Source organism: Trematomus bernacchii, unplaced genomic scaffold, assembly GCF_902827165.1.
Source record: "Trematomus bernacchii unplaced genomic scaffold, fTreBer1.1, whole genome shotgun sequence".
Taxonomy (NCBI): Eukaryota; Metazoa; Chordata; class Actinopteri; order Perciformes; family Nototheniidae; genus Trematomus; species Trematomus bernacchii.
Window position 1 is genome coordinate 334,985 of NW_022987601.1, and position 21,857 is coordinate 356,841.

General features: G+C 46.0%; 1 protein-coding gene across 1 annotated transcript; it reads left to right on the forward strand.

Annotated features, from left to right (window-relative positions):
- Positions 1–14,240: 14,240 nt before the first annotated feature.
- On the forward strand, positions 14,241–21,752 carry exosc3 (exosome component 3). Its single transcript, XM_034130695.1, is given in 5 exon segments — positions 14,241–14,526; positions 17,072–17,221; positions 18,936–19,046; positions 19,048–19,088; positions 21,078–21,752. Coding segments are annotated over 5 exon segments (738 nt in total). The 5' UTR covers positions 14,241–14,298; the 3' UTR covers positions 21,286–21,752.
- The last annotated feature ends 105 nt before the right edge of the window (positions 21,753–21,857 follow it).

Sequence of the window (21,857 nt, forward strand, 5' to 3'; positions counted from 1 at the left end):
GTGTACTTTTTTCATTCAGTGAGGGGTTCTCTGTACTTTTTCATTCAGTGAGGGGTTCTCTCTGTACTTTTTCATTCAGTGAGGGGTTCTCTGTACTTTTTCATTCAGTGAGGGGTTCTCTCTGTACTTTTTCATTCAGTGAGGGGTTCTCTGTACTTTTTCATTCAGTGAGGGGTTCTCTCTGTACTTTTTCATTCAGTGAGGGTTCTCTGTACTTTTTTCATTCAGTGAGGGGTTCTCTCTGTACTTTTTCATTCAGCGAGTGGTTCTCTGTACTTTTTCATTCAGCGAGGGGTTTCTCTGTACTTTTCATTCAGCGATGGGTTCTCTGTACTTTTTCATTCAGGCGAGTGGTTCTCTGTACTTTTTCATTCAGCGAGGGGGTTCTCTGTGTACTTTTTTCATTCAGCGATGGGGTTTCTCTCTGTACTTTTTCATTCAGCGAGGGGTTCTCTGTGTACTTTTTCATTCAGCGAGGGGTTCTCTGTGTACTTTTTCATTCAGTGAGGGGTTCTCTGTGTACTTTTTTTGTTCAGCGAGGGGTTCTCTCTGTACTTTTTCATTCAGCGAGGGGTTCTCTGTACTTTTTCATTCAGCGAGGGTTTCTCTGTACTTTTTCATTCAGCGAGGGGTTCTCTGTACTTTTTTTTGTTCAGTGAGGGGTTCTCTGTACTTTTTTTGTTCAGTGAGGGGTTCTCTGTACTTTTTTTGTTCAGTGAGGGGTTCTCTGTGTACTTTTTTCTGACTCGAGTTTTTTTCATTAAAGTGTGAAAATGTATAAAATCTAATTTCTTTCATTTTCATGCTTCCCTTTTCCTCAGTTCCAGCCTCTTCTGAAAGCACGACCAGAAACTACACTCTGCAGAAACTAATCTCTCTCTGTTCCTTCAAAATAAAATCTGTTCAAACTATTTTTTTATTCCACCTCATTCGTTTCCTTCCTTTCCCTATCTTTCTGAAAGTGTGCTCACTCTGCAGCAAACCAGTTTCCTCCTAACAAGTCTGAGTTTAGGGGAAGTTAATCAGCGCTGTCTGTTCCTTCAAAGTAAAATGTGTTAAAACTCATTTGTTTAACTTGTGAAAATCTCCTAATTTCCTTCAGTTCCAGTTCTTCTCAAAGCACGACCAGAAACTAACAAACGTTGCAATCTTTTTTTCGGTTCCTTCAAAATAAAATCTGTTAAAACTACACTTCTCTCTTTTCACTTCCACTTGTCCTCCCTCCCTGTTTCCTCTCCCTGTTTCCTCTCCCTGTTTCCTCTCCCTGTTTCCTCTCCCTGGTTTTGCACAGACTTTTACAGAAAACCCATATTTCCCCTCTACAAATATCACTTAAGGGTTGTTATTCAGCGCTGCTTGAGTTTCCTTGCTTTCTCGTCTGTTTCTTCAAAATAAAATGTGTTAAAACTCTTTTTTTTTTACTTCAAACTCTCCCTATTTCCTTCCCTCCTCTCCCGTCTCCTCTCCCGTCTCCTCTCCCGTCTCCTCTCCCATCTCCTCTCCTGTCTCCTGTCTCCTCTCCTGTCTCCTGTCTCCTCTCCTGTCTCCTCTCCTGTCTCCTCTCCTGTCTCCTCTCCTCTCCCGTCTCCTCTCCTGTCTCCTCTCCTGTCTCCTGTCTCCTCTCCTGTCTCCCGTTCTCCTCTCCCGTCTCCTCTCCTGTTCTCCTGTCCTCCTGTTCTCCTGTCCTCCTCTCCTGTCTCCTGTCTCCTCTCCTGTCTCCTGTCTCCTCTCCTGTCTCCTGTCTCCTCTCCTGCTCAGACAGCTGCGGCTGACTCTCTGCAGACGGAGGATTTCTCTGCTTGTGTTTGCGAGCGTTTCTTCGGAGCTTTATCCTCTTAGAGGCCAACAGGATTTAGGATTGCAGACTTGTTGGGGGCCCTTTTGCTGAGGCTTGTGCCGGCCCTGCAGCCCCTGATTTGTGTGCAGGCTGGGCTGGGTTTTGTTCCCGCTGGGGCCATTTGAATAAGAATGATGCCATAGAGTGGCTGAGGCAGAAAGAAAGACAGCCACAAAGGGACAGAGGAGCTGCATTTGGACGCAGGACAAACCCAGGAGAGGAGTGAAAAGGAGTGCAGGGCGCGGAGGCCACAAAGGAACAATTCACCTTATAATCGCTTTGATATATTATACATGCCTGAAGACTCTAAACATTGTGTAATTATTTATAAATGACTGTCCCCCCCTCTCCTGCTGAAGAAAGAGCAGAACAGCTCTGCAGGTCTCTGCGGAGCTGCAAACGGAATAAATGGAATAATTAATGGAAAATGGCATGCCTGTCTCATAAAGATGTCTTTAAAAAACACTTAAGAAAATTGTCCCGGGCCTGTGTGCGCTCACGCTGCCGAGGAGAGGACAAGAGGAACAAAAAGCCAGACTTCATGAAGTGAAACAGTCCGTCTGCGCAATTAAACTCTGCAACGCTCAATCTGCCGCCGCGTCCTGCCGAGAGAGACCGGATCATCAGGGTCTCCTTCAGGGTCTCCTTCGGGGTCTCCTTCGGGGTCTCCTTCCGGGTCGCTTTGAACAGTCTCTTTGAACAGTCTTTGAACAGTCTAGAGCGTCCTACGGAGGCCGCCAGGTGTGCTAACGTGCTACAGCATCTCAAACCTCCTCCATCAGAGGAGCAGCTTCAGAGAGGATGCAGATATAAAAACACAAATGTTCCTCATGAAGAAACATCTCCAGCGTTTACTAAAAGCTTTCTGCAGCTTTTAGTAAACGCTGCATGTCTCCTGAAGCTGCTGAATGTTTTCTAAACGCTGCATGTCTCCTGAAGCTGCTGAATGTTCTCTAAACGCTGCACGTCTCCTGAAGCTGCTGAATGTTCTCTAAAGCGCTGCACGTCTCCTGAAGCTGCTGAATGTTCTCTAACAACAGAAGTTTCTTCATGAGGAACATTTGTGTTTTTATATCTGCATCCTCTCTGAAGCTGCTCCTCTGATGGAAGAGTTTAGTGTGTTTTCAAACTGCATTGAGATCAAGTTTTTAAGACGTCTCGTCTCTTATGTCGTGCGCTCGTACTTTTGGTCACAGAGTTTTGTGTTGTGTTGAAACTTTGGCCTCGTTTTCCTTGAAGGACACTAGAGAAACAACAATAGAGAGCAACAGTGAGCGTGTGCGGCTAAATGAAGAGGAGAAGAAGAAGAGTGTGTGAGAATTAATCCCAGAAGAAGAAGAAAGAGCGGCTCAGAGTGACAGGATTAACGCTCGGAGACACGAGACTGTGAGTGAATTTCAATGAAGTGAAACACGATGAGAAAATAACACAGAGTGAAATGAACCAAAGAACCCCCCCCCCCCGAACACACTCACACACACACCACACACACACACACACACACACCACACACACACACACCACACACACACACACACACACACACACACACACACAGAACAGAAGCAGCGAGCTGGAGGACTCTCAGGAAACAGAACAAAGCAGTAATCCTGTAAAACACGAGGGCGATCTAAATCCTCTCAAAGCGTCCACTCACACCTCGAAGCGCTTTAAGTGCAATAAACACTTTATTTTATACATTTCATTAAAGTTACTACTGGCTCCTTTAACACTTCAAAACAGAAAGAAATGGCCGTTGAGTTTTAAGACAGTTACTTTTACTCCAAAGGGTCATGTCAGTATTTTTTATTATAACGTTTCTTTATTTTATTTTATTAACTTACTTCTTTGTTTAAGCTACCCTGCTGATGTTGTAGTGTCTCTACTTTAAAGAGTCCTCTCTACTTTAAAGAGTCCTCTCCTGCTGATATTGTAGTGTCTCTACTTTAAAGAGTCCTCTCTACTTTAAAGAGTCCTCTCTACTTTAAAGAGTCCTCTCCTGCTGATGTTGTAGTGTCTCTACTTTAAAGAGTCCTCTCCTGCTGATGTTGTAGTGTCTACTTTAAAGAGTCCTCTCCTGCTGATGTTGTAGTGCTCTCTACTTTAAAGAGTCCTCTCCGCTGATGTTGTAGTGTCTCTACTTTAAAGAGTACTCTCTACTTTAAAGAGTCCTCTCCTGCTGATGTTGTAGTGTCTCTACTTTAAAGAGTACTCTCTACTTTAAAGAGTCCCCTCCTGCTGATGTTCAGGTGTATATCAGTATGTAGTGTCTCTACTTTAAAGAGTACTCTACTTTAAAGAGTCCTCTCCAGCTGATGTTCAGGTGTATATCAGTATGTAGTGTCTCTACTTTAAAGAGTCCTCTCCTGCTGATGTTCAGGTGTATATCAGTATGTAGTGTCTCTACTTTAAAGAGTCCCTCTCCTGCTGATGTCCAGGTGTATATCAGTATGTAGTGTCTCTACTTTATAAAGAGGTCCTCCCTCTGCTGCTGATGTTCAGGTGTATATCAGTATGTAGTGTCTCTACTTTAAAGAGTCCTCTCCGGCTGATGTTCAGGTGTATATCAGTAGTAGTGTCTCTACTTTAAAGAGTCCTCTCCAGCTGATGTTCAGGTGTATATCAGTCTGTAGTGTCTCTACTTTAACGAGTCTCTCCTGCTGATGTTCAGGGTGTATATCAGTATCGTAGTGTCTCTACTTTAAAGAGTCCTCTCCTGCTGATGTTCAGGTGTATATCAGTATGTAGTGTCTCTACTTTAAAGAAGTCCTCTCCTGCTGATGTTCAGGTGTATATCAGTATGTAGTGTCTCTACTTTAAAGAGTCATCTCCTGCTGAATGATGTTGTTTCATGATGGTCACTTATTGTGAAAAGCCTTTCTTAAATGAACCACTATCAGCCTTTTTTATAGTCTTTTATTTGAAGAGCTTGTGTTAAAAGAGCCAAACCGACTAATCCAGTTTCAGTCTGTTTCATAAATAGTCTCTTATTGTGAAAACCCGAGGTTTAACGAGCCTATCAAACTGATAAAGATATTTTATTGTGAAAAGCCTGTCTTATATAATCCTAACAAACTGAGCCAGCATCAGATAAAGAAGCCTCTTATTGTGAAAAAGCTTCTCCTGAATGACCAAGTGAACCAGAATAGTTTCTTAAAGGAGTCTCTTATTTTGAAAACCTGTGTTGAATCTATCATATCAAACTGAACCAGGATCAGTCAGTTTCATAAATTGTCTCTTATTGTGAAAACCCAGTGTTGAATTAGCCTATCAAACTGAACCAGGATCAGGGGATATCAATCAGAAGTATTTTATTGTGAAAAGCTTCTCCTGAATGACCCAGAGTGGTTTCTTAAAGTAGTCTCTTATTTTGAAAAGCCCGCGTTGAATCAAGCAATTGAACCAGGATCAGCCAGCTCATAAATAGTCTCTTATTGTGAAAACCTGATGTTTAACGAGCCTATCAAACGGATACAAATCCTTTATTGTGAAAAGCCTCTCTTCAAAGACTCTAATAAACTCAGCCAGCATCATATAAAGAAGCCTCTTATTGTGAAAAGCCTGTGTTGATGAGCCTATCAAACTGAACCATATCCATTACTGCAGCTTTGTACACGCGAGGCGTTTAGGGTCCAGTTTGAGACGTGGACGTGAAGGATGAACCCGCGATGCGTTCAGGTGCAGATTTCCTTCTCTCCCCGGGGTCGTGGCGTTGCCATGGTTTCGGCGGGGCCGCAGACTGTCTCTTTGTTGGTGCTAATAGTCGAGCAAACTGGAGGTAAATTATGACCAAGAGCAAACAGCCCGAAGACAAGTGAAAGGGAAGCGGCCCGCGTTTCCCAGAATGCATCAGCAGATTGATGGAGGCTGCATTCAGGGACCTGATGGACGGCGCGTTCCTTCAGATTAAACCTTCCTGAACAACAAGAGGAGATGGGAAGAGATTCATAACGAGAGACAGCCGAGAGAGGAAAACACGCATCAGAGTGTGTGTGCACAGGCGTGATGGAGGAGGAGACTCATAACAACACACACACACACACACACACACACACACACACACACACACACACACACCACACACACACACACAACAAGCACACACACACACACACACACTCAGACACACCCACAGACACACACATATCACACCACACACAACACACACACACTCACACACACACGCACACACACTCACCTACACACACACAGACACACACTCACTCTCACACACACACACACACACACACACTCACACACACACACACACACACACTCACACAGACACACACACACGCACACACACACTCTCACACACACACACATCAACTCAAAGAACAACACACCACAAACAAAACACAAACACACACACAAACAACACACATAACACACAACACACGCAACTCACACACAAACACACACACACACACACACACACAACACACACACACATGCACACAAACACACACACACACTCACACAGACAACACTCACACATACACACAACTCACACACACACACACACACAGGCAGAGACACACACACACACCCACTCACACACCCACACACCACACACACACACACACACACACACAACACACACACACCACACACACACACACACACACTCACACAGACACACACATTCTTATAAAGGTCTCTTATTTTGAAAAACCTCTCTGTTTGTTGAGCCCAACGAACTGAACCAGCATCAGTCTGTTCTTAAAGAAACCCCAGGGAGGAAGAAGCCTAACACAGTTGTCTTTTATTGTGAAAAGCTTCTCTCAAACAAAAGCCAACAAACTCCGTATACTCCTGTCAACTAGAAGGTGTCTTTTATTTTGAGAAACCTCTCTTAAATGATCCAAACACCTGATTGGCATCAAGTCTCTTATTGTGAAAGAGCTGTAAACATGGTGCACCCAGAAGAAGTCTCTTATTGGGAAAAGGACTTTCCTTTATATATATTTACATGTTTTATATTTCTCTGAATGTCTCTTGTACGTCATTGTTTAACAGTCTAACACCTCCTAGTGGTTTGGCCTCCATTTGTAGTCTTTCTGTGTCTCTTTCAGGGCTCTCGGCTAACTTCTTTCACCATCCTCCCGGAACCGTCCCGAAATACAATCTAAGCCGTCCCGAAATTAATGTGGACCGTCCCGAATTTAAAATATTAGTTTTTCTACATTATCATTAGTTAAAATCATTCAAAGTGACCTTTAACATAAATAAAACATCATACAAATCATTAGATGATAATTCATCAACCTTTTTAATTGAGTAAATCAGTCAAACACATAAACAAAGGCCAAATATATTTAAAAAAAACACACAAGCGAGAAAGTTACTCTAATATTGAATCCAATCAAGTTCTATCCAATTATCAAAAACATCCAACACTCTGTCCTGAAGACAGAAGACAGAACCCAGAGTAACCTAACCAGGATGACAGTCTGTAACACAGTCAGGAGACCTTTACAAACTGCCCCGCCCCCTCGCACACAGACGGGGGAGAGAGCTCTCTCGTCTGGATTGGAAAGATCGAAAATAAGATCGAAAATACATCATAGACGCATTTTGTAGACTTATTGCATATTAGAAACGGAGTTGGCGAAACTAAAACTGCGATATAATGTTCATGTAGCAATAATACATGACATATATGTTTTAAATGTCTCCACTACCGATAAAAAGTCAGATAACGTCGGAGCTTAACGCTACCACTGTCTTTAATAATTCCGGCCCGGGGCCCGTTTAATACCGGGGCTCGGTACCCATCCCTACATGGGGAGAGACGCAGCATATTGCTAAGGACTAAATACGATGGAGAGTTCTCATCTCAGCCTTATTACCCATAGGGGATGAAGAGGAGTTAGTAAATAAAGAGGCCGGCGCTCCAGGGTTAGGTTCTGCTGTGCGTTTTCGTGATGTAACGTAAACAATTGCAGAATTCCTCCACGGGATGCCATTGTCATTGTACATCACTCAACGCGAAATACACACACTCAGTACATAGCTAGACCCAATAATTTGCGGGCCAGGAGTTTGCGGGCACAGCTGTGTGTGTGTGTGTGTGTGTGTGTGTGTATTTCGCGGTTTGCTAAATGTTTTGTGCGTGTGTGTTTATGTTGACAAGGAGGTTTAATAACTGTGCTACACAAAACGTGCAGTCAGTTTCATTTTCATCGCCGTTCGTACTGTAGTAGAGTTATCAGGGTATTTTTATTTTAACTCTCGTCCCAAATTCGTCCCAAGATTATTTTTTATCCTCCCCGACCCTATTTTTTTCGGCCCCGGGACGACGGGACGTCCTTAAGCTCGAGCCCTGGTCTCTTTGTAGTCTTTCTGTGTCTTTTTGTAGTCTTGAAAAGCCTCTTACACACCGAGCCGATTATCGGCGTCGATAGATGTCGGGCCGCCGATGAGCGTCGTGTCGCCCTACTCAGATTGGTGTGTACTGCACCGTCGTGTCTTTTTGGCCGTGCCGACACCTTCCGCCGTCGGCCAAAGAAATCACTCTGATTGGCTGTTCAGCTTAGCGAATCAGTGCATGAGAAGCGAAACGGAAGTGAGGGACCCAAACAAACTATTAAGAAGGTAAATCTGAGATTTCATTTAACTCCAGCTCTCGACACAGGTTCGGGAAAGCCCCGTGAGCTTCTCGCTGTAGAGTGAAAATGGAACGCACACGCTATTTGTTGTTTGTTTATATCACGCAGTCTGTTCTTCTTCTCTCGGTTATCACGCAGTCTGTCTTCCGGTTGCCTCTTTTGAATGACGAATACACACTACCGCCGCCTGCTGGTTACGCGAGTTATTGCCACTCACGCATGCGCAGTTCGTACGTGCTACTTGGCCGTCGGCTGAAGTCTTTGCGGTTGTGTTCCAGTGTGAAACATGAGACGTGAGGCGAGCGTGATGGCGGCGACGTGAGGCGACGTTGATGGCGACGACGTGAGGCGGCGACGTGAGGCGACGTGAGGAGACGTGATGGGGGCGACGTGAGGCGACGTGAGGCGACGTGAGGCGACGTGAGGCGACGTGAGGCGACGTGAGGCGACGTGAGGCGACGTTCCGTCGGGACGTGTTCTTTGGTGTTCTTTGGCGTCAGTTTGGTGTGTAAGGCTTAAGCTGCCTGTGTCCCATAAAGATATCCCAGTAGGACCAGGGGGGTATACTACGAATCTAGTTCAACATATCCTGGATATGTTTTGAGTTATCCGGTTGACTTAATCCAAAAAAAAAAACGCTCTCGCTAAACTGTTCTACGATGCTGGCTATCAACTCGATCGCTCAAGCCAGCCGTGTCCTATCTAGTTAGGTGCGCGTTCACATGAAAGGGGTGGTATTTGGAGCATTCGACCAATCTCAAACATGGACAAGCGTACTGACAGCGCAGCATCATACTTCCTGAATGAAAAGTCAACTAATATTAGACAAATGTGAAGAAGTTAAACTTTAAACATCCATAACTTAAACACTTTATCCAGGATCAAAGCCACATAGCTGCACCTGCAAGGTGAATACAGCTGGTAAAAGAAAAAGCGTTTGAATGCGTACATTAACAGGTTTATGATATCACTGCCCCGTCCAAGACACGATCTGACTTTAATTACATTTGACTCGAGTGTTTCGTCAACTTAATGTGTTAAAATAATACTTCTGCATACAGTATGTGACACTGTGAGTGTTGCACGGCCAGATACGGCTCAAGAAGCTGACTCAGATAAGGAAATATATGAAACATTATGATGTGATATGATATGAATGATAATGGGACACATCGACGTCTGCACTCACAGTGCCGCGGACTGTACTTAATGTTACTCTGATCCGGTTACTTATGTTGTGGCAGATATTTAAGTAAGCTTTCTTAACGCTAATGTTATAATAGTCAGATTGCTCTGAAGATGGGAGGGGATATTCTATTCATTTTCACGTTCACACAGTCGGTGATTTTGGCCGGCCGTCTTTCCTGCAACGGCAGTTTAAACTCTATTTCCTTTCTCCTCCTGTCATATGAATTGATCGCTTTAAACTCTGCACACTGAGCTCTGATTGGTCAGTAGGCAGTGCTTTTATCCTGGAACCTATCCTGCTCCGGAGGCTAGCCGTTCAGAATAAGTTATCTAGCCTGCTAAAAAGTGAACCAGCTTCGTAGGACCGGAAACCCCTGAAGTTAGCTTGCTTCGTAGTATAGGCCCCAGCTGATGGTCATGTGACTCCACTGGTTTCCCTTCTAGCATGTTCTCCTGTTTCACCCAAACCTCAACACAGTCTTCTTGAGTTTCCAACTAGAATGGTTTCTTATAGGAGTCTCTTATTGTGAAAATCTGTAAACTATAATCAGGTTTTTTCTTAGTAGACTCTTATTTTGAAAAACCCATGTTGAATCAAGCACAACAAACTGAACCAGGATCTGTTTTATGATGGTCGCTTTATTTTCTATTCTGTTTCACAAAACATCAACACAGCTTTCTGAGAGTCCAACACCTCTTATACTTCTTCTGAGTGTATGCAGTGTGTGTGTGTGTGTGTGTGTGTGTGTGTGTGTGTGTGTGTGTGTGTGTGTGTGTGTGTGTGTGTGGTGTGTGTGTGTGTGTGTGTGTGTGTGTGTGTGTGTGTGTGTGTGTGTGTGTGTGTGTGTGTGTGTCTGTGTCTGTGTGAGTGTGTGTGTGTGTGTGTGTGTGTGTGTGTGTGTGTGTGTGCGTGCGTGTGTGTGTGTGTGTGCTGTTACATGGCAGGGATTGAGCTGTGACTAATATGCTCCAATCAAAAATCATTAACAATCTACTCGTGTGATCAAATCAACAACAACACAAGTTAAATGCAACGATTCCATCCACCTGATCAACAACAACACTGACTGTGAGCATGTGTGTGTGTCTGTCTGTGTGTGTGTGTGTGTGTGTGCGTGTTTGTGTGTCTGTGTGTGTGTGTGTGGGGCCATATGGTTTGGAGAGCAATAACTTGAGCAGCCTCCAACAAAGGGGTAATTGAGGAGCGGAGGCTGAGTCTTGACTCGACAAAGCTGAGAAAACTCTTCTTTCAGGGTCCCTTGGAGTCTTTCAGCCCTAATGAAGCTGTTGTCTGGGGGAGTGTTTGGGGGGGGGCGCCTGGACGTGATTTGTCATACAATCTGAATCTTTAGGCCGGCAGAGAGACCTCCTCCCCATATGTCTGCTTCGTTTGCATCTGAAAGCTGGAGGAGTGGGGGGGGGGGTCATCAGGCTGGAGGGTGCATCAGAATGAGGCGGTGTTCAAGAGACATAGAAACCTATATATCTGACAGAGAAGAAGAAATAAATAAACAACATTCTTCAGCCAGATTCACAAAGAATGGTTTTATTGTGAAAATCCTGTGTTGAATGAGCCTATCAAACTGAACCAGGATCAGGCGTCTCTTATTGTGAAAATCCTGTGTTGAATGAGCCTATCAAACTGAACCGGGATCAGGCGTCTCTTATTTTGAAAATCCTGTGTTGAATGAGCCTATCAAAGTGAACCAGGATCAGACATCTCTTATTGTGAAATCCTGTGTTGAATGAGCCTATCAAACTGAACCGGGATCAGGCGTCTCTTATTGTGAAAATCCTGTGTTGAATGAGCCTATCAAACTGAACCGGGATCAGGCGTCTCTTATTGTGAAAAAAGGTCTAAAATCAGCCTTAAAAACTAAACTCTAATCAGGTTTTCTCTTAAAGTAGTCTCTTATTGTGAAAAACACAATGTTGAATGAAGTCTTACAAACTGATAAAGTTATTTTATTGTGAAAAGCCTGTCTTATATAAGCTAATAAACTGAGCCAGCATCAGATAAAGAAGCCTCTTATTGTGAAAAGCCAGTGTTGAATGAGCCAGTCCCTTCAAAGTAGTCTCTTATTGTGAAAAGCCTCTCTTTAGTGAACATTAAAACTGAACTAGGATCAGTCTGTTTCTTAAAGTAGTCTCTTATTGTAATCCTGTGTTGAATGAACCAGGATCAGGGGATATCAATCAATCTCTTATTGTGAAAAGCTTCTCCTGAATGACCCACTGAACCAGAATGGAGTCTCTTATTGGGAAAAACTGTCTAAAATGAGCCTTAAAAAAATCAACTTTAATCAGCTTTTCTCTAAAAGTAGACTCTTATTTTGAAAAGCTTGTGTTGATTGACCCAGAGAAGCTGAACTAGGATCAGTCTGTTTCACACAGAAGACTCTTATTGTGAAAATCCTGTCTAAAATGAACATTAAAACTGAACTAGGATCAGTCTGTTTCTTAAAGTAGCCTCTTATTGTGAAAACCCCGTCTTGAATGACCCTATGAAACTGAACCAGGATCAGCCAGTCCCTCAAAGTAGTCTCTTATTGTGAAAAGCCTCTCTTTAATGAGCCTATCAAACTGAACCAGGATCAGCTAGTCCCTCAAAGCAGTCTCTTATTGTGAAACGCCTCTCTTTAATGAGCCTATCAAACTGAACCAGGATCAGCCAGTCCCTCAAAGTAGTCTCTTATTGTGAAAAGCCTCTCTTAATGAGCCTATCAAACTGAACCAGGATCAGCTAGTCCCTCAAAGCAGTCTCTTATTGTGAAAAGCCTCTCTTTAATGAGCCTATCAAACTGAACCAGGATCAGCCAGTCCCTCAAAGAAGTCTCTTATTGTGAAAATACCTTCTTTAATGAGCCTATCAAACTGAACCAGGATCAGCCAGTCCCCTCAAAGAAGTCTCTTATTGTGAAAATACCTTCTTTAATGAGCCTATCAAACTGAACCAGGATCAGCCAGTCCCTCAAAGAAGTCTCTTATTGTGAAAATACCTTCTTTAATGAGCCTATCAAACTGAACCAGGATCAGCCAGTCCCTCAATGAAGTCTCTTATTGTGAAAATACCTTCTTTAATGAGCCTATCAAACTGAACCAGGATCAGCCAGTCCCTCAAAGAAGTCTCTTATTGTGAAAATACCTTCTTTAATGAGCATACAAACTTGAAAATCATAAATGAGTGTTTTATTTTGGAAAGCTTTATTGACCGAGACAAACTGGTCCAGCATCAGCCAGTTTCATAAATGAGTCTTTTATTTTGAAAAACCCTTGTAGATACTTCTTGCAGAAAAATTCAATTGGAAATCGCCTCTAAATGTTGTTTTGATGACATTTGCATGATTGTGTTTATTTCTCTGTCGTCCAGACACTTACACATTAATCTGAATTACCCCCAAAATGAATCTGAACAATCACAGAGTTTAAATCACGTGAGATTTGAGGAGATTTGTTGAGATTTGTGCAAAAAAACACATCAGATTTGGTCCAGTTTCTGCTGCACGGCTGCTCTGTGGAGGCATTCAGACTCTGAGGATGATGATGATGATGATGAAGATGACGAAGATGATGATGGTGATGATGAAGGTGATGCTGCAGATGGAGGGAGGGGGGGTGGGGGTGGGGGGGGGTCATGACCTCTGTGTCTCTGCAGACATCTGTAGCTGCTGCACATTCCCTGACGTCCAATCAGAGCTCTGCAAGAATGTGTGACCTGCAACCCCCAAGCCCCGCCCTGAACCCTGACACACACACACACACACACACACACACACACACCACACACACACACACACCACACACACACACACACACACACACACACACACACACACACCACACACACACACACACACACACACACACACACACACACACACACACACACACACACACCCCCTGTGGGTTAACATTGATCTCTGGGAAAATATATAAATATATAAAGAGTGGACGGTGTTCTGCAGCCTTTATCATAGAGGAGGCTCTTATTTTGAAAAACCTCTCTCTAATGAGTCTGAGAAACAGAACCAGCCTTTATCACAGATGAGGCTCTTATTTTGAAAAACCTTCCTTAAATGAGCCCAGCAAACTGTACCAGAATCAGTCTGATTTAAAAGTGAGTCTTTTATTGTGAAAAGCCTCCCCTCTGCTGCTGCTGCACTGACCCTGAAAGCACCTGTCAGATAAAAGGTCATAAATAGCCATGAGTGAAATCTGGTGAGTCAACAGCGCCCTCTGCTGGACAACAACCGGAAGTGATGGTGGAGAAATCAGCAGATATTAAACATTATAAAAATGAATAAAGCATTTAAAAAATATACAAAAAGTGAAAAGTAATTTAGAATGTTTGAATATATAGAAAATGGAAAAATAAAATACAGAATAAATAAAAGTTCCGGGTGTGTCACAGTGATATGAGTCCGTCGCTCAGAAACAATGCAATAAAACCTTTAAAGTAAAATAAATATTATTGATATAATTAAAAAATAACCAGGTTGAATGCTTTATACAGTTCTTCATGTTGATCTAAACCCTGAGGCAGGAGATGTGATTTTAAAACAAATATAAATAAAATAAATAACGGTTTCGGTGAGCACAGCTTCCTGTTCCCTCTGTGTCACACTGATATCGTTCCGTCGCTCAGCCTCGCAGTGCATCACCATGTTTTCGGGTCTGAGAGAGAAAGTGGGCCAGGTTCTGGTTCCGGGAGATGAGTTCAGTCTGGAGGTCCAGGAGACCCTCTCTCTCACGGAGCCCCTGAAGCCGGAGAAGGTGCTCCTCGGCCCGGGTCTGAAGAGGAGAGGAGACCGGAAGCTGCTGGTGGTGAAGAGCGGCGTGCTGAGACACAAACAGCCCCACGTGTTCTGGGTGGAAAACCATCAGAGGAGGGTGAGTACTTATATATACTCTGTGTACAAGTACATACAAACAGCCCCACGTGTTCTGGGTGGAAAACCATCAGAAGAGGGTGAGTACTTATATATATACTCTGTGTACAAGTACATACAAACAGCCCCATGTGTTGTGGGTGGAGAGCCATCAGAGGAGAGTGAGTACATATAATAATACACACTCACACTGTGTACAAGTACATACACACTCTGTGTACAAGTACATACACACTCTGTACAAGTACATATACAAATACATATATATATACACAAGTAGAAGTACACATATCTTGTATTTGAGTAGAAGTACTCAGATCTTGTCCTCAGTGTGTCCTTCTGTCCTCAGTGTGTCTTTCTGTCCTCAGTGTCCTTCTGTCTGTCCTCAGTGTGTCTTTCTGTCCTCAGCGTGTCCTTCTGTCCTCAGTCTGTCCTTCTGTCTGTCCTCTGTGTCTTTCTGTCCTCAGTATGTCCTTCTGTCCTCGGTGTGTCTTTCTGTCCTCAGTATGTCCTTCTGTCTGTCCTCAGTGTGTCTTTCTGTCCTCAGTGTGTCCTTCTGTCTGTCCTCAGTGTGTCCTTCTCTCCTCAGTATGTCCTTCTGTCTGTCCTCAGTGTGTCCTTCTGTCCTCAGTCTGTCCTTCTGTCTGTCCTCAGTGTGTCCTTCTCTCCTCAGTATGTCCTTCTGTCCTCAGTGTGTCTTTCTGTCCTCAGTGTCCTTCTGTCTGTCCTCAGTGTGTCTTTCTGTCCTCAGCGTGTCCTTCTGTCCTCAGTGTGTCTTTCTGTCCTCAGTATGTCCTTCTGTCTGTCCTCAGTGTGTCTTTCTGTCCTCAGTGTGTCCTTCTGTCTGTCCTCAGTGTGTCCTTCTCTCCTCAGTATGTCCTTCTGTCTGTCCTCAGTGTGTCCTTCTGTCCTCAGTCTGTCCTTCTGTCTGTCCTCAGTGTGTCCTTCTCTCCTCAGTATGTCCTTCTGTCCTCAGTGTGTCTTTCTGTCCTCAGTGTCCTTCTGTCTGTCCTCAGTGTGTCTTTCTGTCCTCAGCGTGTCCTTCTGTCCTCAGTGTCCTTCTGTCTGTCCTCAGTGTGTCTTTCTGTCCTCAGCGTGTCCTTCTGTCCTCAGTGTGTCTTTCTGTCCTCAGTATGTCCTTCTGTCTGTCCTCAGTGTGTCTTTCTGTCCTCAGTGTGTCCTTCTGTCTGTCCTCAGTGTGTCCTTCTCTCCTCAGTATGTCCTTCTGTCTGTCCTCAGTGTGTCCTTCTGTCCTCAGTCTGTCCTTCTGTCTGTCCTCAGTGTGTCCTTCTCTCCTCAGTATGTCCTTCTGTCCTCAGTGTGTCTTTCTGTCCTCAGTGTCCTTCTGTCTGTCCTCAGTGTGTCTTTCTGTCCTCAGCGTGTCCTTCTGTCCTCAGTGTCCTTCTGTCTGTCCTCAGTGTGTCTTTCTGTCCTCAGTATGTCCTTCTGTCCTCGGTGTCCTTCTGTCTGTCCTCAGTATGTCCTTCTGTCTGTCTTTCTGTCCTCAGTCTGTCCTTCTGTCCTCAGTCTGTCCTTCTGTCCTCAGTCTGTCCTTCTGTCTGTCCTCAGTGTGTCCTTCTCTCCTCAGTATGTCCTTCTGTCCTCAGTGTGTCCTTCTCTCCTCAGTGTGTCTTTCTGTCCTCAGCGTGTCCTTCTGTCCTCAGTCTGTCCTTCTGTCTGTCCTCTGTGTCTTTCTGTCCTCAGTATGTCCTTCTGTCCTCGGTGTGTCTTTCTGTCCTCAGTATGTCCTTCTGTCTGTCCTCAGTGTGTCTTTCTGTCCTCAGTGTGTCCTGTCTGTCCTCAGTGTGTCCTTCTCTCCTCAGTATGTCCTTCTGTCTGTCCTCAGTGTGTCCTTCTGTCCTCAGTCTGTCCTTCTGTCTGTCCTCAGTGTGTCCTTCTCTCCTCAGTATGTCCTTCTGTCCTCAGTGTGTCTTTCTGTCCTCAGTGTCCTTCTGTCTGTCCTCAGTGTGTCTTTCTGTCCTCAGCGTGTCCTTCTGTCCTCAGTGTGTCTTTCTGTCCTCAGTATGTCCTTCTGTCTGTCCTCAGTGTGTCTTTCTGTCCTCAGTGTGTCCTTCTGTCTGTCCTCAGTGTGTCCCTTCTCTCCTCAGTATGTCCTTCTGTCTGTCCTCAGTGTGTCCTTCTGTCCTCAGTCTGTCCTTCTGTCTGTCCTCAGTGTGTCCTTCTCTCCTCAGTATGTCCTTCTGTCCTCAGTGTGTCTTTCTGTCCTCAGTGTCCTTCTGTCTGTCCTCAGTGTGTCTTTCTGTCCTCAGCGTGTCCTTCTGTCCTCAGTGTCCTTCTGTCTGTCCTCAGTATGTCCTTCTGTCTGTCCTCAGTGTGTCTTTCTGTCCTCAGTCTGTCCTTCTGTCCTCAGTCTGTCCTTCTGTCCTCAGTCTGTCCTTCTGTCCTCAGTCTGTCCTTCTGTCTGTCCTCAGTGTGTCCTTCTCTCCTCAGTATGTCCTTCTGTCCTCAGTGTGTCCTTCTCTCCTCAGTGTGTCCTTCTGTCCTCAGTGTGTCCTTCTGTCATCAGTGTGTCCTTCTGTCCTCAGTATGTCCCGGCTAAAGGAGAGACGATCATTGGAATCATTACGGTCAAATCCGGAGACGTCTTCAAGCTGGACTTTGGAGGAAGTGAGCAGGCGTCTCTGTCCTACCTGGCTTTTGAGGGAGCGACCAAGAGGAACCGTCCAAATGTCCAGGTGAGACACTAGAGACAGGAAGTTTAGGTGAGACAGTGAGGACAGGTGAGTCACTAGAGACAGGAAGTTTAGGTGAGACAGTTAGGACAGGTGAGACACTAGAGACAGGAAGTTTAGGTGAGACAGTGAGGACAGGTGAGACACTAGAGACAGGAAGTTTAGGTGAGACAGTGAGGACAGGTGAGACACTAGAGACAGGAAGTTTAGGGTGAGACAGTGAGGACAGGTGAGACACTAGAGACAGGAAGTTTAGGTGAGACAGTGAGGACAGGTGAGACACTAGAGACAGGAAGTTTAGGTGAGACAGTGAGGACAGGTGTCACGGAGGTGGTCTTTGGGCCCATAGATCTCGGCCTCCGTTACGGGTTGTATAGATTCATTGTTGTTGATTGTGTTCACCTGGTGCCCTGTGTTGTCTCCTCCCCCCTCACCTGTGTTGTCTCCTCCCCCCTCACCTTTGTTGTCTCCTCCCCCCTCACCTGTGTTGTCTCCTCCCCCCTCACCTGTGTTGTCTCCTCCCCCTCACCTGTGTTGTCTCCTCCCCCCTCACCTGTGTTGTCTCCTCCCCCCTCACCTGTGTTGTCTCCTCCTCCCCCCTCACCTGTGTTGTCTCCTCCCCCCTCACCTGTGTTGTCTCCTCCCCCTCACTTGTGTTGTCTCCTCCCCCCTCACCTGTGTTGTCTCCTCCCCCCTCACCTGTGTCTTGTTGGTTGATTAGTCTGTGGGTATTTGGGCTCTGTGTTTCCTGTTAGTGTGTGTGAGATCCTTGTTGCTGGTGACTGTGTTCACATGAGACAGTAAGATTGAGGCTGTGGGTGTTTCTCAATTGCGAGTAAAGCTGCTTCAGAGCCACTATTTCAAGCATACTACGTCATCGAGTGCCGCCGAAGTACTGTTCCAATGTCCAGCATACTTGGAAATCTACCGAGCCCGGCGTACTCTGTTTGGAGAAATATCGAGGCTGCACATGAGTAGACCTCCGCGGTCTTAAAATCCCCACAATGCTTTGCGCACGGACCAATTTCCAAAATCTCTGGCGGAAAATGTAAGGCGGGGCCTCTCATATGACGCACACTTGCACACTTGCTAGCCTGTTCCACTCTTTGTTTTCCAAATGTCAGGAAGTATTCTTGACTGTATTCTTGACTGCTGGGACTCCCAGCAGCTTCTACTGAAGCCTTCCGAGTAAATCGCCAGAACGCCGACACCTCCTCATCTCCACCGCTCCCATGTTTTGTTTTGTGTTGCCATAAGTTAGTCTCTCTGCGTTTGTGCGCTGGGCGAATGCTAATGCTAATAATGCTAATGCGAGGATAATAAAATGGCGGCTCTACAAAACATTTCAGAGTTTTACGGGGCGTGGTTTGCAATTCGCCCAGCCAATCAGAACTGGGGCACTTTTTTCCCCCAGGAAAGTACCATCTCTCAGCAGGCACTAAAAATGGGGGTAAAAGTTCCCGGCACTAAGTACTCTTTTTGGTGTGAACGTGACATAAGGGGTACTAACGGAACTAAACGCGAAAAGTACTCCGGTGTGAACGCGGCTCAGGTCAGACTCTAAGGACAGGAAGTACTGGTGAGACAGTGAGATTCTTGTTACGGTATTAAATTGTCAAACTAAGCAGATAGTAATCATAGTAATCTAAAAAGGTAAATATTGCGCAACAGTGGTGCTCCTGTTAATGTGTGACTCCTCCCCCTCCTCTGTGTACAGGTGGGCGACCTGGTGTTTGCTCAGTTCATTGTAGCCAATCAGCACATGGAGCCTGAGCTGGTGTGTGTGGACAGCGCTGGGAGAGCCAATGGGCTTGGAGTATTTGGAGCGGGGGGGGCTGCTGTTCAGCGTCTCTCTGGGACTCGTCAGGAGGTGAGTGGAAATCACTGCATTATTACTCATTTAATTAGTTAATACATATTTTATATCACTTTAAATAGACACAGTATCGGAGTAACATAATTATATCAGAGTGAGCGACGACGTGTCTGAGTGTGACGTGTCTGAGAGTGACGTAGAGTGACGTGTCTGAGAGTGACGTAGAGTGATGTATCAGAGTGTGACGTGTCTGAGAGTGACGTATCTTAGAGTGACGTGTCTGAGAGTGACGTAGAGTGACGTGTCTGAGAGTGACGTGTGACGTATCTGAGTGTGACGTGTCTGAGAGTGACGTATCTGAGAGTGACATATCTGAGATTGACGTAGAGTGACGTGTCTGAGAGTGACGTAGAGTGATGTATCCGAGTGTGACGTGTCTGAGAGTGACGTATCTTAGAGTGACGTGTCTGAGAGTGACGTGTGACGTGTCTGAGAGTGACGTAGAGTGACGTGTCTGAGAGTGACGTAGAGTGACGTGTCTGAGAGTGACGTAGAGTGACGTGTCTGAGAGTGACGTGTGACTTGTCTGAGAGTGACATATCTGAGAGTGACGTATCTGAGTGTGAGCGTGTATTTGTAGCTGAAGTGAGCGTGTAGCTGAAGTGAGCGTGTAGCTGAAGTGAGCGTGTAGCTGAAGTGAGCGTGTAGCTGAAGTGAGCGTGTAGCTGAAGTGAGCGTGTAGCTGAAGTGAGCGTGTAGCTGAAGTGATCGTGTAGCTGTAGCTGAAGTGATCGTGTAGCTGTAGCTGAAGTGAGCCTGTAGCTGAAGTGATCGTGTAGCTGAAGTGATCGTGTAGCTGAAGTGATCGTGTAGCTGAAGTGATCGTGTAGCTGAAGTGAGCCTGTAGCTGAAGTGATCGTGTAGCTGTAGCTGAAGTGAGCGCGAGGTTGTAGCTGAAGTGAGCGCGTAGCTGAAGTGAGCGCGTGGCTGTAGCTGAAATGAGCGCGAGGTTGTAGCTGAAGTGAGCGCGTGGCTGTAGCTGAAGTGAGCGCGTGGCTGTAGCTGAAGTGAGCGCGTGGCTGTAGCTGAAGTGAGCGCGTGGCTGTAGCTGAAGTGAGCGCGTGGCTGTAGCTGAAGTGAGCGCGAGGCTGTAGCTGAAGTGAGCGCGTGGCTGTAGCTGAAGTGAGCGCGTGGCTGTAGCTGAAGTGAGCGCGTGGCTGTAGCTGAAGTGAGCGCGTGGCTGTAGCTGAAGTGAGCGCGTGGCTGTAGCTGAAGTGAGCGCGAGGTTGTAGCTGAAGTGAGCGCGTGGCTGTAGCTGAAGTGAGCGCGAGGTTGTAGCTGAAGTGAGCGCGTAGCTGAAGTGAGCGCGTGGCTGTAGCTGAAGTGAGCGCGTGGCTGTAGCTGAAGTGAGCGCGTGGCTGTAGCTGAAGTGAGCGCGTGGCTGTAGCTGAAGTGAGCGCGTGGCTGTAGCTGAAGTGAGCGCGTAGCTGAAGTGAGCGCGAGGCTGTAGCTGAAGTGAGCGCGTGGCTGTAGCTGAAGTGAGCGCGTGGCTGTAGCTGAAGTGAGCGCGTGGCTGTAGCTGAAGTGAGCGCGTGGCTGTAGCTGAAGTGAGCGGGTGGCTGAAGTGAGTGCGTAGCTGAAGTGAGCGCGTGGTGAGCGCGTGGCTGTAGCTGAAGTGAGCGCGTGGCTGTAGCTGAAGTGAGCGCGTGGCTGTAGCTGAAGTGAGCGCGTGGCTGTAGCTGAAGTGAGCGCGTGGTTGTAGCTGAAGTGAGTCTGTAGTTGTAGCTGAAGTGAGTCTGTAGCTGAAGTGAGCGCGAGGTTGTAGCTGAAATGAGCGCGTAGCTGAAGTGAGCGCGTGGTTGTAGCTGAAGTGAGCGCGTGGTTGTAGCTGAAGTGAGTCTGTAGTTGTAGCTGAAGTGAGTCTGTAGTTGTAGCTGAAGTGAGTCTGTAGTTGTAGCTGAAGTAACCCTCAGAGCCAGGATCAGGGTATTAAAGGGAAATCATCACAGGATCTTTATCTTAATATCCCTCCTCCTCCTCCAGGCTGCTCCGCCCCCGCAGTGACGTCCTCTCCGACCTGCAGAAGCTGTTCCCCTGCGAGCTCGTGGTGGGGATGAACGGCCGTCTGTGGGTGAAGGCGAGCAGCGTCCAGCAGACGCTCATCATCTGCAACCTGCTGCAGAGCTGTGAAACCATGACAACCGCCCAGAGGCAGCAGCTGTTCAGGAGGGCGGCGCAGGGGGCGCTGTAGGGACTACTTTCTGACCGGGTGGGACTACTTTCTGTCCGGGACTGCTTTCTGACCGGGAGGGAATACTTTCTGACCGGGAATACTTTCTGACTGGGAGGGACTACTTTCTGACCAGGAGGGACCGCTTTCTGACCGGGAGGGACTACTTTCTGACCGGGAGGGAATACTTTCTGACCGGGAATACTTTCTGACTGGGAGGGACTACTTTCTGACCAGGAGGGACTGCTTTCTGACCGGGAGGGAATACTTTCTGACCGGGAGGGACTACTTTCTGACGTATTCCTGTCCAGGATTGTCTGATGTCGTGTGGAAGAAAAAAGACTGCAAACCCCGGACGGTGTAAAAAAATTATAACTTTTTTTATAATTCCTGAGTTTTCCACGAGGTGTCGAACTTTTTCTTCGTTTTGGCCTCGGCTCACGGCCAATCAAACTGCAGACATTCATAAACAAACGTTTCTCACACAAGTCTTAGTGGTTTTTATTATGAATGCATTATACTTCTGAATTAACCGCCGTAGCCACAGTTTGCTGACGTCGGCGACTTTTTAACTTCACAGAACTAGTTAAAAA